Source organism: Falco peregrinus, chromosome Z (genome assembly GCF_023634155.1).
Source record: "Falco peregrinus isolate bFalPer1 chromosome Z, bFalPer1.pri, whole genome shotgun sequence".
NCBI lineage: Eukaryota > Metazoa > Chordata > Aves > Falconiformes > Falconidae > Falco > Falco peregrinus.
This window is the reverse complement of record NC_073739.1, coordinates 16,754,272-16,769,123: the sequence shown is the minus strand read 5'-3', so window position 1 is coordinate 16,769,123 and position 14,852 is coordinate 16,754,272. Positions and strand designations below refer to the sequence as shown.

The following is a 14,852-nucleotide window of genomic DNA, read 5'->3' as shown; positions in this document are numbered from 1 at the left end:
TGCACGATATTTGAGACCCTTGTGTCTGGGTGCTGTACACCAGCAGTGGTCTGGGGAGATTGAATTCCAAGTCTGCAGGAGGTCACATTCAAAAACCTGTTTGGGTTCTAGCATCATGTCCCTGAGCAGACATGACTTTGTGGGATGCTGCTCTCCAAAAAAATAGCAACAGTCGTGAGGCATTTAGGCGGCATTTCTTTTCATTTCTGCTTTCTGCAGATCTAGTCTGGGGCTTGAAGGTTTGGCAGATATTTTAATAGCTGATGCTGCTTTGAGATGAAGAAAACTTAACCTAAAGTAAGGCCAACAGAACAAATAATTTCAGCACCCTCAGGCACAAGACAAAGCAATAGTTTGTTTCAAAAGGATCTTTAGTTTCCTTTTTGTCATGTTTCGTAATATGCCTTGATCATGCATGTCAGCTGATACACTTTGAATTACTCAGTGAATCAACACATTTGCCTTTCACTTCTGCAAACTTGTCCGTATCTTTAGACTTCAAGAAAAAATAAATGTCCTAGTCTCTGTAATAATTAAACTTTTCTGTGTGTGAGATGAGTGAGTTTGTGATTTTTTCTAGAGTTAAGCTTCATTCAGTAGCACTTGAACATCTGTTTTTTGAAGTATTTAAACTCCCCTGACTTCTTTATAAACTTAATTCAGATTGGTCTAGTCTATAAGTGACCTTCTGTTTTGCTTTACATTTGTCCTAGGAGTGAAAAGCCAGCAGTGGTCAGAAGAGGCATCAATAGTGTTTCGGAATCTTGTAGAGAAGAAACCACTGGTGGCACAGATACAGGCAGTTAATGAAAGCACTAACTCTTGGGATCGAAAAATTGTGACTTTTCTTGTGGACACATCTCTTCCAGATACTGATATATGGATTCATGATTTTGTGTCTCAAAGTCTTGTGGAATTTTCAAAGGATGATTAATCACCATTTCTGAAATGTAGCAGCTCAGATTCTTTAGCAATAAAATAAGTAACAGGCTTTGAAGATAAATAGTTATATGGCCTTGCAGACATGAATGTGATAACATTGTTAAACAGTTATACAGCCTTGAAGACATGAAGGGGATAACACTGAAGATAGAAAAATCTTTGTTCTTTGAAAAGAGTTTGTTTACTGAGTTTGGGTTTTGTTGACTTTCTGAAAATATGCACTTTGTTTACCATTGTAGTACTAGAATGCTTGAGTGAAAATATTAAAAAAATTATTTATCAATAAAATAATGTTGACTTTGCTCTTGTGATCTTTCCCTAATTTTGGGGGGCTTTTTATCTCACAGCTATTACTCAGCCGTTTCTGGGTACTCCTCCCTTTTTCTTTAACTAGTGTTTTTATTACTGGGGAAGCATGGAAGCAGCCCTCAATATTTCTGATGTTAATGTCAGAGACTTGCATTATTGGTGAGGGTTTCCCTCTTCCTGAACTTGTAAGAGTTTAATTGCTGAATTGTTTGGAAGACCACATTTGTGGGATTTAACTTTCATAGAAGGGTATGCACTTTATGTGCTTACTAGTCTGCTTGCAGTTCTTCAGCAATGATACCACCTTTCTGAATTCTCTGCTCCCCTCACCCCACTCCCCCACTCCCCAACTGGTTGCTAAATTCAAAGCATTCCTTTTGTTCTGTTTCGATAGCTCGTTTTCATGTATACTTCTGAGAAATCTTCAACGACCGCTGCTCCCTGGAGACAGGAGCAAGCAGTGTGTCCTGTAAGCACCTGGATTTGTGCTTAAAGTCCTCTGAACACGTTATTTTTGGCTTATTGTGAGGCGTACTTTATATTTGGCCTTAGAAATATTTTGAGGAGTTGTAGACGTGATTATTATTTCATAGTCTTGCTGCCTGTATTTGAGTCTGCTTGATATAGTCCCTTAAGACTATTAAACACAGTACTGAAGTTTTACACAGTGAATGCCAGCAGAAGGAATTTCTCTGCTGTGCATAGCGTATATAATTTTCCTAGTAATACACAAACTGAACTAAGAAATTCTGCTAGCATGCTGTCTGCATGGGTAAGGGAGACTGAACAGAAAGACAATCGTGACTGAAAAGTGCAGTGCATAGGAGGGAAGAAAGAAAATGTGTGCAAATATTCTGAGAAAACAAGCTGTTAAAGCGTGTAAGACCTATATTTGCACCCTCTTACTCTAATTCTGGTGTAGTTCTGGAGGAGGTGTGAGCTAAGCAGGAAGGGGTCCTCTTGGAAATCTAGCAAGTGTGTCCCTGACTGGACTGTACACAGGGTACAGCAGAGCCCTTATGACTAGAGCAGGTAGCAATAAAGTAACAAACTGCTAATTTAATGCAAATTGCTAGTTAACCGGGTCCTGTCCATATTTAAGCACGCTGTGGTGAGACTCTTCAGTGTAGTTGTTGAAAGAGAAGTGGCATTAACACCCAAGATATTAATATTCTTCCATATTAATCGATTCTCCTTCCTCAGCTGCCACTCAGAGAAGGTGAAGAATGCAAGTGAAGGAATCCATGTGATGATGAACTGCTGTAGATAAATTCCATGCAGAAGTTTCCTTCTGTGTAGGACTGCTTGTAAGCCTGAAAATCTGAATGGTGTGGGTCATTAGGATGAGACAAGCACTTTCCTGAGCTGCTAAGGAGAGCATGAGGGTTTTCCTGTGTATCTAAGAGCATATGCCACTTTCATCTGCAATCTTGCAAAGTTTGATGACTTGTTAATTGATAATTGTAATGGCATAGGGCATTTTGCTGGAACCGTTTTGAAGTTTGGTTGTGTGAGAAATGCCTACGTTGTGTTTGCATCCTTTGAGGCTGGGGCATCTGCTGTTGGCCAGTCGTTGATTTTCACCTGTGAACTGGTGATGCAGGCTTTGGGACTCTACATTTGTAGTATTAGCAGGAAGACCCTGGCGGATGTTTGAGGCACTCAAAAGGCTTTTTGAACTTGTTGTCTGCTCCTTCTGGAGTACGCCTTACCCTCTCTTTGGTTGTCGGTGGCTGCTTCAGAGTCAAAAAAGCCCAGATCAGAAGCAAGGACAATATTCATAGTCTTATGCATCTGCAAAGCTCAATAGCGAAGTTGGCACAGGCTGCGTTGTATGTTGGTACAACAGAGTGCAGTCTTAGCTGGTCAGCAAGCCCAAGAATACCACTCTCCGTGTGGTGAATCATTTTATGCATGCGTTGACCATGCACCCAAACAAAAGTTGCTAACAATGCTGCATTCAGTTCATATGCTGTATCCAGAGGCTACATTGAGATGTCTTTATACTCACTGCACAGTACCACCCCTGTCTTAAGTAGCTCCGTTACTAGTCCATCACTCTACAGGTACTCTGCTGTTACTTACTTAATTACCAAATTTACTGTCTTCCTGGGCTGTCTGTGATTTCCGTTTCAGAGCTCTGATTCTACACCTGCTTTTAATGTCACTTTTTTTACCCCACTGACCAGTGGCGTAATCTGCAAGACTGATACATTTGCTAACTGGCCTGCTAGCACTATGTGAGTACATTTTGTGCTCTGGCTTTGAAGAATGTGCAGGTGGTGTTGGCCGTACACAGTATTGAACATACTGAGTTTGTTGAAGTTCCTAGTCTATGAAGTAGTTAGCATAATTAGTAGTTAGTCTGTTGTCCCTAGGAGGCATTAGACCTGCCTGCTATGTGCAAGTTGTTAATTCACACAGAATGCTGCATGATTTTTAACGAGTTTTTCAGCAGTCTGTGTTTGGGGTTGGTTGTGAATGGTTTCTCTGCTTTCATGAATGCATGGTGCTTCTGTGGCAGGTGCCTGAATCGAGCAGGTGGTAGAGTTACCATTTCACATGATCTTTCCTTTCTGACGGCTATTGGAAAGGCCTTCACGGGAATCCTGCATGCAGTTCTGGGCACTGCCCTACAAGAAAGATTAATTACAGAGAATCCAGACAAAAGCAAGAACAATGGAAGTCTAGAAAACCTGGCTTAAATAGAAGGATTTGTAGTTACTCTTGATAGGAGAAGACTAAGGAGGGGAACACTTTGAAAAGTTTCTGCTGATAAAGAACTTGTTTTTATAAGTGGGGAAAATAGGACATATAAGGGCTTGGATTGCAGAAAGGTAAGTTTAGGTTAGGTGTTAGGCAGTTTTTCTAAAGAGATGGGGAGGAAAGCCTGGAAATTCACTGGAACTCCAGTTTCATTATAAATGCCAGAAACAGGTAGGATATATCTGCAGAAGCCGAGCTGATCCTCCCTTGGGATGTGGAGATGGAGGGTATAATTCTTGGGACCCCACTCAAGATAACTTTCCTGCCAAACAAAGGGAATGCAGCATGGTTAGACTGGTTTTGTAGATCATTGTGACTTTATAAACTGGAAAATGAGCATTCGTTACCTAGGGAGAACAGATGACACTGTAATAATTTAACCAAAAAACAAACAAAGCCCAAGGATGTGAACAATAGCACTTTCAAACTATCTCTTTTCTGCTTATTCCATCTCAACTGTATTTTGTTACTTTTACAAAGTTTAAGTTCACCTCTTTCACCCCCCAGTGTGTTCATTCTGGGTCATTTTGAGGAAGTCTTGTTTCATCAGAGAAACACAAGGACCCTCTTTGCCATCACAAAATGAATTTCTATCTCCAGGTTTTCCACTCCTGGCCTACTCTGTCCCCATTTGAGGAGACTTCTGTTGCAAAGCTCTTTTGTCTCTGTGTTTTCACCACAGTCATCATCCTTTGTTCTCACAGTTGCTGCACAGCAGGCCAGCATTTTGAGAGCCTATATTCTCATGTGCTGAGTGTGCTAGACAAGAAAAATGAGAAAGAATCTTGCACTGAAAAAAAAACAAACCCTCACTTTAAATGATTCATAGTGCCTAAAAGCTTCCTTTTGTGTTCTTTTGTTTATTGCTGATATTTTCAGACTAGAACTCTTCAACAGGAGAATTGTCCTCTGTGAGTTAAGAACACAGCTAGAGCAAGAGAGGTTTGTGATCTGAGCAGACATGCTTCAAGTGTGTTGAGCTGTTACCTTGAGAGCTGTTACCTTGATAACTGTTGTGAAGAGGTGCTTGGTGTAGTTGAAGTTAGCACTACTTGGTGTCTTGTTGAACAGTGCTGCAAGGTGTGTTACTTGCAGCATTTGTCACTGCGGTGTGTCATGGCAGGCAGCTAAAGAATAAGCATCACACTGAAAACAGATGTGCTGAGAAACTGGCTCCATGTCTTGCCTGATACAGACAGGCTGAGTGAATCCTAAGGGGACTGTAGCACTCACCTTGGATGATCTGCTGGTGCTCACAAAGCTACATCTGATGGCAGCCAGATGGGATAAAAATTAAGTGGCTTGTGTATCTCAGAGTGCAAAGCCAATGTGGGCTTGTAGGAAAGCTTGGTGGTGCCAGTGGATCCCTTCCTGAATTGCTCACATCTTGCACACCCTTGAGAAAAACAGTTGGTGAGCAAGTAGCATAGATACTGGCATCTAGGTTTGTCTGATCTGGTAGCCATTAGGCTTCTTCACCCTGAAGAGATTCAGGCATTTGGGCCAGTCAGTGGGTGAATTGGGTGGTTCTAAGTGCCCTTTTCACTCCTCCAGCAGCTGGGATGATACCAGTGACCTGTGCCATAATCCTGCTCTCCTGTCAAGGCACGCACGTGCTTGGCAGGGTCCCCTTTTGTGTGCCTCATCTGGCCTAGCTGTGAGCTGTGTTTCCAGGGCTAACTGCAGATCTTTCTCCCGATGCCATGTGACAAAGGACCTTGGCACCAGCCAGGTCAGCTGTATGGCAAGCCATGAAAAAAAAGTCAGGTACCATCTCATGGAGATGGGGACCATTTTCAGATGAAGGACGTCACTAGGCCTGGGAAGTGTGGGGCTGGAGAAGGGTTCAGATGGACTGTGCTCCTCTGATATGTCTGAGGCTCTCTCCCCTCTTGCCTTGTGCCTGCTGGTGGAGACTGGACAGCAGAGATAAGGCTGAGCGTGGGGCTGACGCTTTGTGGGAGATTTGTTAAAAAAGATTAAAGGATAAATCTGTGGGGCTTTATGGTAACGCAAAGGTGAGGATAGGGGAAAGGAGATTTGGCAGCAATAGTACTAAATCTGTTAGCACCACGAAGCTGGAAGGCAGCTCTCTGGGCCGAGCTGCCCCAGGGGGCGGCTGTCACCGGGTGTATGGGGCAAACCTGCAGAGAGTAAAACAAGACACGGACTTAGTAGGTGCGCAGATTCAGGTGGCATTTGTGGGGAAGCAGCTTTTACGAGGTGCTCACCCTCGCTGGTAGCAGGGCCATGCCCAGGCAGAGGCCAGCGCGGCCGCGACTTGGTCTGGCTGAGCCTTGCGACCCCCGCCGCTCCCCTGCCCCCTCCCAGGGCGGCACCGCTGCCCCCGGGGGAAGGCGAAGGAGTTTTCCCAGCCGCAGCCGCAGGGTGCCTTGCGGCGGCCGGGGCTCCCGTGGACCCGGGCGCGCCTCTTCGCGGGGCTTCTCCAGAGCGCAGCGCTGGCGGGGGGCTGCCGCCACCCTGCGACTTGCCACGGGGCACAATGCGGGCCGCGGCGGGCCCGAGCCGCCGACAGCGGAGAAGACCCTTCGGAAGCAAGTGCCGCCCGTGCCGCAGCCCCGGCACCGCCCGCCGCGCCCGGGCACTGGGGCAGGTTCGGCTGCCGGGGCGGGCCGGGGCCGGGGCCGGGGCGGGCACAGCTTCTGCCGGCCGGGAGGGGCGGCGGGGCCGGCCCCGCTGAGTGACGGCCGGGCTGTGCCGAGCCCGGGCCCGGGCACGGACCCCCGCCCCCCGCAGCAGCGGTGCCGGCGCGGGCAGGACGCGCCGCCCGGGCTCGGCACGGCACGGCACGGCTCGGCTCGGCTCGGCACGGCTTGGCTCGGCTCGGCTCGGCCCACGGGCGCGGTAAGCGGGTTGGTTATCTGGGCAGAATATTTGGCCGGCACCGGCTCGGCATAAATAGCGGCCGCCTCCGCGCTACGTGCGCCCGGCAGCGCGCAGGGGCGATGGGCTGGGTGTTGGGGCACCCTGCCTCCCTCCCTGCCCTGCCTGCCTGCCTGCCTGCCTGCCTGCCTGCCTGCCTGCCTGCCTGCCTGCCTGCCTGCCTGCCTGCCTGCCTCCCTCCCTGCCTCCTCCCCCTAGCCTGCTGCCTGGCAGGCCGGCCGGCCGCTCCCGGAGGGTCGGGGCGCTGCGCCGGGAGTGCGCGGAGCAGCCGGCGGGCTAAGGCAGGCGGTGTCCCCGGTGTGCGCGGCGGTGCCCCGCAGCGGGCGGGGGGCGCGGCGGGGGGGGGTGGGGGGTGGCCACGGGCGGCCAGGGCCGCTGGTGGGGCTGTTGTGCGGCTGTTGCGTTTGTAATCCGGGAGCTCTTCTGGGAAGTGGTTTTTCGCGGGATGGATCGATAGAAAGCTGCGCTGCTTTTGTACGGGAAAAGTAGAAATTAGCGGGGGAGAGAGCCCTTCGGTCCTTGTGGTGTTATTTTCTGTGGCCATACTTTGTCCGGCTTGAATTAGTCACTGCCTTGCTTGAAATGTGCTGCCTATCTCCAAGATAACTTTCGTTCACTCAGCTGGACGCAGCTCCTGCCCTCGCACACGTGCCATCCTGATGTGCTCATCCATATGCTTCTGCTTTTGAAATGTCCCTGGACTGTTCGTTGGGCAGGACCTGCCCGCTGCCCCCCTTCTGGACCGGCTGCCCTAGCTCTAGGCAGAGGTCCACTCTCTAGCTGCTTTACATCTTTCCTTGGGTATAGCACCTTGAGCCAGAAAAGTGCTCATCCACGTGGCTGAGGTTACTTTAAAGTGTATGTAAAATCCCTTCACCACATATGACCTGCCAGTTCATGCTGGAGTGAAGAATTTCTCATCAAAGAGACAAGAAGATGCTGAGAGGTGGCACCTGCTCTCAGACTATCTGATAGAGCAAATACTGGGCAAGCTTTTGAGCATGCAAGCCCTACTTCAGGTTATGGTAGTGAGCACTTCGTCTTACGCATTCTTGGAAGGAGGGGCTGGGCTGCAATGCTAAAGCCAGGCACCGTCCTGCTAGCACCGCAGTGCCCGGAGCCAAACGGCTTTTGCAGTGGTGTAGAGGAGCCTGCACTGTTGTCTCCTGACAGCTTCTGTGCCTGTTGCTCTAATGTACAAGTCTTGTGAGGAGCCGCTGAGGGAACTGGGGTTGTTTAGCCTGGAAAGGAGGGGGCTCAGGGGGGACCTTGCTGCTCTCTACAGCTGCCTGACAGGAGGCTGTGGGCAGGTGGGGGTTGGTCTCTTCTCCCAAGTAAGAAGCGGTAGGACAAGAGGAAACGGCTGCAAGTTGCGCCAGGGGAGGTTTAGATTGGAGATTAGGAAAACTTTCTTCACTGAAAGTGTGGTGGAGCACTGGAACAGGCTGCCCAGGGAGGTGGTGGAATCACCATCCCTGGGGGTATTTAAAAAACTTGTAGAAGCGGTGCTTAGGGATGTGGTTTAGTGATGGGCTTGGCAGTGCTGGGTTAACAGCTGGACTCGATGATCTTAAAGGTCTTTTCCAACATAAATGATTCCATATGTGTTTGGGTATTCCAACAAGCGTGCTGCATTGTATGGTCACTGCTGCTCATTTCAAGGTCTCTGTTTTCCCCCTGTCAGGACTTCCCGCCCCCTTCAGCATTGCTTTGTTTTCTAGCCTGACTCATCCTGTTCTTTTCTCCACGCATTTCTCAGCTGTGATGGTCTGCTGGCTTTTCTCCAAATGATACGGTTTTGCACAATCCTCAGAAAATGTTGCTGCCTTGCCTCCTGCTCAGTGTGTTTGTGAAAGTCAAGCAGATGTGGAGGCAGCCTGGTCTATCTCACTACTGCTTTCCTTTGCCCACGTTTTACTTCCATTTACCTAAAGGACAGTTTGGCTGATCTTTTCAAGAAATCCTGAATGATCCTTCTGTAAGAAGCACCTGTCTGCTGTTGCTAGGTGTTTAACTCTATCCCCCAGAGCGATGTGCTACCGAGTGTAATGTTTGCAGATGAATTGTTTTACTTTTCTGTTTGATGCTTCACTGTTTTCCAGGCATGTGGAGTTTTTGTGAAAGCCAGCACAGCTCAAGGGGAGGAGGCTGGCACCTGCTTTCTGCATTTTTTTCCCCTGTGTAGTTGACAGCCATCTGCAAATCATGAGCTAGGAAGACTGTCTTCACTTCTCTATTCTAGGCAGGGATTAGTAGTCAAAATGTGTTTATTTTGTAAAATTATCAGACCCTTGGAAGAAACAGGAGATTAGAATTGTGTTTCTTGGCTCCATGTTGCTAAATGGCCACATGTGTTTTGTCACACGACCCCAGTACTGCCGGTGGCTCAACAGTTCTCTAGTCCATCCCCAGCTCATAGCAGATCCTTCTTCAGCCAGGGAGGTTGTGGCTTCAGACCCCCAAAGATGGAGACCGCACTCCCTGGTGCCCTGCCTCAGAGCTGTATCACCCTCCTGAGAGGAGTTCTTCCTACTTGTTCATGGTGAATGAGATAAACACATATCAGAGCCTATCCTGGCTCAGACCAAAGTCTGTCCAGCCCAGGGTGCGCTGGCTGGCAGCACCCCTGGGAGAAGCATGGAAACAAAGCTACAATCATGCTTCCCCAGAGCACTGCCCCATGCCAGCACTCTGTGGTGTAGTGGCTGTCCCAGCTGCAGGTGGCATCTTTGTTTCTTCAGGCCTTAGAGGATTGTGTGAGGGTCCCACCTCTGTTAAATGTCTCGTTCGGATTTGGTGCACAGCATACACCACAGGCTCATTGCTGCTGGAACAGTACCCGTTTTGCTCTGGCATTCATTAAGCATCAACCTGTCTAGGGCTTGTTAGCAGCACCGTGATGGAGCATTTCACTTTCACTTCTTCTGCTTCAGACACACAAGCAGTGGGGTGATATCGGGAACATGCAGACGTAGGTGTGTTACTAACAGCTTGCTGTGCTTTGCTCTGGGCAGTCTGGTAGGGCTTCTGTTTTACAGGACATCACCATCGCCTGCTGGAGTCCAAGGTACTGCTCAGTGCAAGGCTGGAGCCTTTCTGCTCCTGTGTTCATATGGTATCCATCAGGTTCAGCTGCTCCCTGCAACTAGAGTGTTCCAGAGAAGCAGCAGTCCATCTGAGGACCAAGAGAAGTTCAGGCAAGAAGCCCAGGACCCCTTTTCAAAGGAGATTGTGCTGGCTGTGAAGTTTCCAAGTGGAAGGATTCAAGTTACAGAGCAGGAACTGAGTGCATGGTGTCACTAATGACTCAAGTGTGCCCACGTGTTTTTCATAGGGATTAGTAATTAACGATTTAAGTACATGCCAGGTGCGTGAGAGAACTTCACCCCAAATAGGAGAACACATCACTGTATTTGCAAGCATGTGCCTTAAAAATATGCAAAAGGGAGATGCAGCTGGAAAGGTTTGTGTTTGGGCTTTGGCAGAATTTGACCCCATTGACATATTGTCTGGTCACCAAACATCCAGGTTATTTGCTGGATGGCCCTGATGAGAAAGACTGCTTGGCAAGAGCCAGTACTGGTTTGTGTGGCTTGCAGGCTGCAGGAGCGTCGAGGAGGGAAGGGCCAGGAGAAACAGGTAGTTCCTGAGTACTGGATAAGGAACTGGGTGAGCTGCTAGCACACAAAGAGAGAGGAAGGTCCAAGAGCATGCAGCCAGTGTAAGACTCACCTCAGCAGCAGTGGATGAAGGGAGAGATCACTTTAGTCAAGCACAGGGAGCTTCCCGTAGTGTGTGCATGACCTCAGATGCCAAGCTGTTTGCTGTGGAGCTGTCAAGTGGGAATGTCAGCTCCAGTGTGAGGATCCCCGTGGGACTGAAGCAGCAGCATCAGTAACTGTTGTCTATGGCGTGTGGAACTTCATTGCTGTAGGATTCTGGGCGGTGATGATAACTCCAGATAGCACTGAGTGTTCTGCATGGTCAGCATTTCATTTAGAGAGGCAGAAGTCACGGTGTGCTTTGATAGATCCAGGATGCCTCCTTCCAGATGTTTCTTTTCAAATACAAATTTTAGTGTGTCTTAGCTTGGTGGCTACTGGTTGTGGGGTTTTTGTCAAACTGGAGGAAATCCAGGTCTTCCTTAGAGAAGTCTGAGTTTCCTGAAGGGACCGCAGATTCCCCGCTGGATTTCATTAGGCATGAGCCTCTTGTAGGGAGGCTGAGAGGGCCTCAGCCTTTCTGGCTGATGGCAGGCTTGCCTGGAACTATGACGGGGTGTGCTGACCTCTTGCTTTCTGCATCTGACATGACGGAGCTTCTCACTGTCTGGAACATCCCCTGTCTTCTCTCTATCCACTCTTCTCAGCCAGGGCATGAATGTGCCGGCACCGTCCAACTCTGCTGTGGAAAAGCTAAGGGATGAAGATGGGCACTGCTCGCTGAGCAGGGGCTGGATACATCAGCTACCTTGTATGCTCTATTTTATTTGGAGTCGTTCAAGATGATGCTTGGCTACTCTGCAAGCTGCACAAGGGCTTCTCAGTGTGAGAAAGCTGCAAAGCAAGATGATACTATGATAGTGTCCTGGAGGCTGAGTGACTCATCCTCATTCTGCAGAAGGAAGGGGCTTAGTCAAGGTGACCTTCAACAATGAGTCTAAGCTCATGATGGTTTAACAGTTTGTTTTAGAGGAAGGCAGCTAAACTCCCTTGTGTTGAACGAGAATCAGAATTCAAACTTGGATCACAGCAGTGAGGACTTTGCTTCAGCTGGATAAACTAAGTGAGTGCAGAAAAGAAGTTTTTGTGAAATGCAGGGGATCAGCTTGGAGCCTGGTTCCCATCCTGTGTAACCTCCTCCAATGCAGAGAAGGAATCAGTTGGACAGACCTACACATTCTTCTAAGACCCAGTCACAGAAAGTTTAGATGGGTGAGGGGGGTCCTCTGGATGTTCCTAGTCTGGTGTCCTCCTCTGAGCAGGCCTAGCCCCAGAGCTAGATCAGGTTGCCCAGGGCCTTTCCCAGTTAAGCATTGAATGTCCAGGGATGAAGATTCCACCACCTCTGTGGTCCCTGTCCAAGGGCTGCACCACTCTTGTGGCAAGGAGTTTTCCCCTTGCCAGAACTTGTCCCCATTGCCCCTTGTCCTTCCCCTGATAACCTCTGTGGAAAGCCTGATTCTGTCTTCTCTAGAAATCCTTTCCCTTTAGGCATGGGATGACTGGCTGCAATTAGATCCCACTGCAGCCTTTCCCTCTCCAGGCCGAAGAAGTCCGGTTGCCTCCACTTCTCCTCACATCTTCTGTGTCCCAGCCTCCTGCCCATCATGATGGCCCCGCAATGGAGTCTCTTTATCCTGTCAAGACCTGCCTTCTACTGGGGATCATCAAACCGGATGCAGCATTTAGCTGCAGCCTCAGGGATGTTAAGCAGAGAGAAATACCCACCTCTGTGGACCTCCTGGCTAGATGCTTTCTAGTGCGCCTCGGACTGCAAGTCCAGTGCAGAGATATAGGAAGTCTCTTGTAGCTTTGACAAGACGTTTCAACATCCTGTACATTCAAAGTGGTGAGGCAGAGCCCAAGCAGACCAACAACGCTTGACACTGCAGCCTAGGTCTGTATTTATGCATTGTTGAAAGATGCTTCCCTCTCTGCCTGAGACAATGAGCCTAAAAAAGAATCTACAAAAAATATGCAGGAGACCATTCCCTTAAAAGGACTGGCTTTAGATGCCTATCTTCCTTTCATTTCTCCAAGCCAAAGACTTGACGTTTAGCAAGAGCAAAGTATGTTCATTTGAAACGGGGTAAACTGCTGGATGCCTGTCCCGCAGGGACGGGGCACATGGTCACCTGCAGGGCCACTGCTGGGCTCAGGTTATGTCTGCCAGAGAAGGGACTGCTGGCTCCATGTTCTGTGCTGAGAGAAGAGTGGTCCTGTACCAGCACATCTGCATTTACTTCCCTTGTGACCAGGGTAACTGGTGATAGGAAGCACCCAACAGTCGATGTGTAAGGCTGTGTGATGACACTGGGGGCAGAACCAGCACCCCCTGTCCTCAGCTCTGATTTCCTACCGGGTTTTGCAAAATTCTCAGAGAGTTACATTTTTAGATTTGGTCTTGGAAGGAGCTGTTGGGCATCTTTCCCTCTGTTGTTAATGGATCTGGCCGTAATTCGTTGGTCCCTTCTTGAAACTCTTGGGAACTGGTGATGTTGGCGTGCTCAGTGACTCAAACAGCAGGGCAGCTGCGGAGTCAGGCTCTTGCACACCAGCACCCAGGTATGCTGGGATGCAAGGCCAGGGTTTGCAAGTTGTCCCATGAGCAGCAAAACCAGCAGAGACTCACTTTTTGGTTGATTGATGTCCTTCATGCCTGCATCCCCATCCTGTGTCTGCCCCAGCTCTACCACTTGTAACAGCTCCCCCTTCTTCAAGTGCTTCTGGTTCCCTCCCTGTCCCTAGACATCCCTGCAGATGCCCCAGCTCTCTCCTTCATTCCCTGACAGTCAGCCAAAGGAGATGCCTAGGCTTGCTCCACATTATGCCTGTGCTGATGGACCCTTCGCACACGTGTGCAGCTTGACAAGAAATTAGGGTTTGAGTCCTGTGTGAGATTTCATTAGAGTTAGGTAGTGGCCTTAAAGTTTATCAGAGCACTTAGAGGCCACATAAAAATACAGTCTTCATTTAGGAAACCATCTGGAGCTGATATGCTTCCCTCCTCTGCAGGGCTTTCTTCTTGGTTTTACACCTGGGTGATTCACTGAGGTGCATGCACAGAAAGCACTTCTCTTGAGTTTATAGGAAATGGTCACCCGAGGTACGTACGTTTTCTCAAAAAACAGCCCTGGCATTTATCTTTAAAGTTATGCTAAAAGTCAAAGAAAAGTAAAAAGGAATTATAGCAACTACAGAGGGGCTGGTTGACATTGGTTTGTTATTTTGGACTGTAAAAAGTAATAGCTCTGAACTTTGACTTGGGTTTACATTTCAGCTATGAAAAAATCTCATAAATCAAAACCCTGCGTGAGTCAAATATGAACTGTTCTCGAGCCAGGTTACCCCTCACAAGGTTAACTTCTGCCTTCAGTGCTCTTAAAAACAGCTTTCATCCTGAATAGCCTTCTGCCTTCAAACTTGGCAGTTTATCCAGAACCATTAATACGGTGACAGCAAGCTGGTGATGCTTGTTGGCAGCCTCCTTATCTCAGGAACCAAAGCTTTGGTCTGCTTTCTTATTTCAAAGCATTGTAAAAGTCTCCTGGCAGGTTTGAGGGTTGTCTGGGGTGGGGGTTGTTTGTTTTTTCAGCCATGGCTCTCGTCAGGAGGCAGAGTACACAGAGTTCCTGTCCTCTGCCTTTTGCTGGCGATTCGGTGCGGCAGATGACTGGGGGTGCACTGGACCCCCCGCCTGCTGCAGTCCCCGTGGCCGTGGAGGTGACAGCTGCGTGCTGCAGCCTGCCGCAAAACGCCGGCGTTGGGCTTGGCTTGAACAGGTGACAGAATTTACCACTGAAAAGTCCTGTATCTTTGCCGAGGTTGGTTGCTCTTTCTCCCCACGCACATACAAAAAGAAAAGGGCTTCCTGTAGTTTCCCACTGTTAGCATGCTGGTGCATGTGGGAGGCTGTGCGCCGGGAGGCTGGGCTCCGTGTTGCACAGCACCCGGGGGAAATCAGCCTCTATTTTTCTAAGACGTTTTTGTGTTTTCTTGGAATTTGTCTTGCTCGCTGCTGTTTCTGTCGCTTTACCCAGTTCTGCTTTCTCATTTGTCCTTTTTCCTGGGGTTGTCAGAGCACTGAGGGATGATCCTGCAGATGCTCTGACTCAGCTGGTGCTGCTCCGCAGCCTCCTGGGGCAGCCTGTTGCAGCCTGAGCCCATTGCAGCCCTGCTCCTGCCCTCCCTGCTCGCCCACCTGAGGAG

General features: G+C 48.9%; 2 protein-coding genes across 5 annotated transcripts in view; both read left to right on the top strand.

Annotated features, from left to right (window-relative positions):
- The window catches only part of TDRD7 (tudor domain containing 7), a 48,492-nt gene extending 47,248 nt beyond the window's left edge, over positions 1-1,244 (top strand). For all 3 annotated transcript variants that reach the window (XM_055790635.1, XM_055790633.1, XM_055790632.1), the window contains exon 17: positions 714-1,244. In XM_055790635.1, the coding sequence (XP_055646610.1) occupies positions 714-934 (221 nt within the window). In that variant the 3' untranslated portion in view covers positions 935-1,244. The remainder of the gene's footprint in view (positions 1-713) is intronic.
- A 5,368-nt stretch (positions 1,245-6,612) lies between these two features.
- Positions 6,613-14,852, top strand: part of TMOD1 (tropomodulin 1) — a 29,473-nt gene continuing 21,233 nt past the window's right edge. The window contains exon 1 of one of the 2 annotated variants that reach the window (XM_055790206.1): positions 6,613-6,631. The gene's annotated coding sequence lies outside the window, so the exon portion shown is untranslated. Of the gene's footprint in view, positions 6,632-6,689; positions 6,883-14,852 lie in introns of those variants that run through there. The other variant, XM_055790205.1, reaches the window with a different exon arrangement.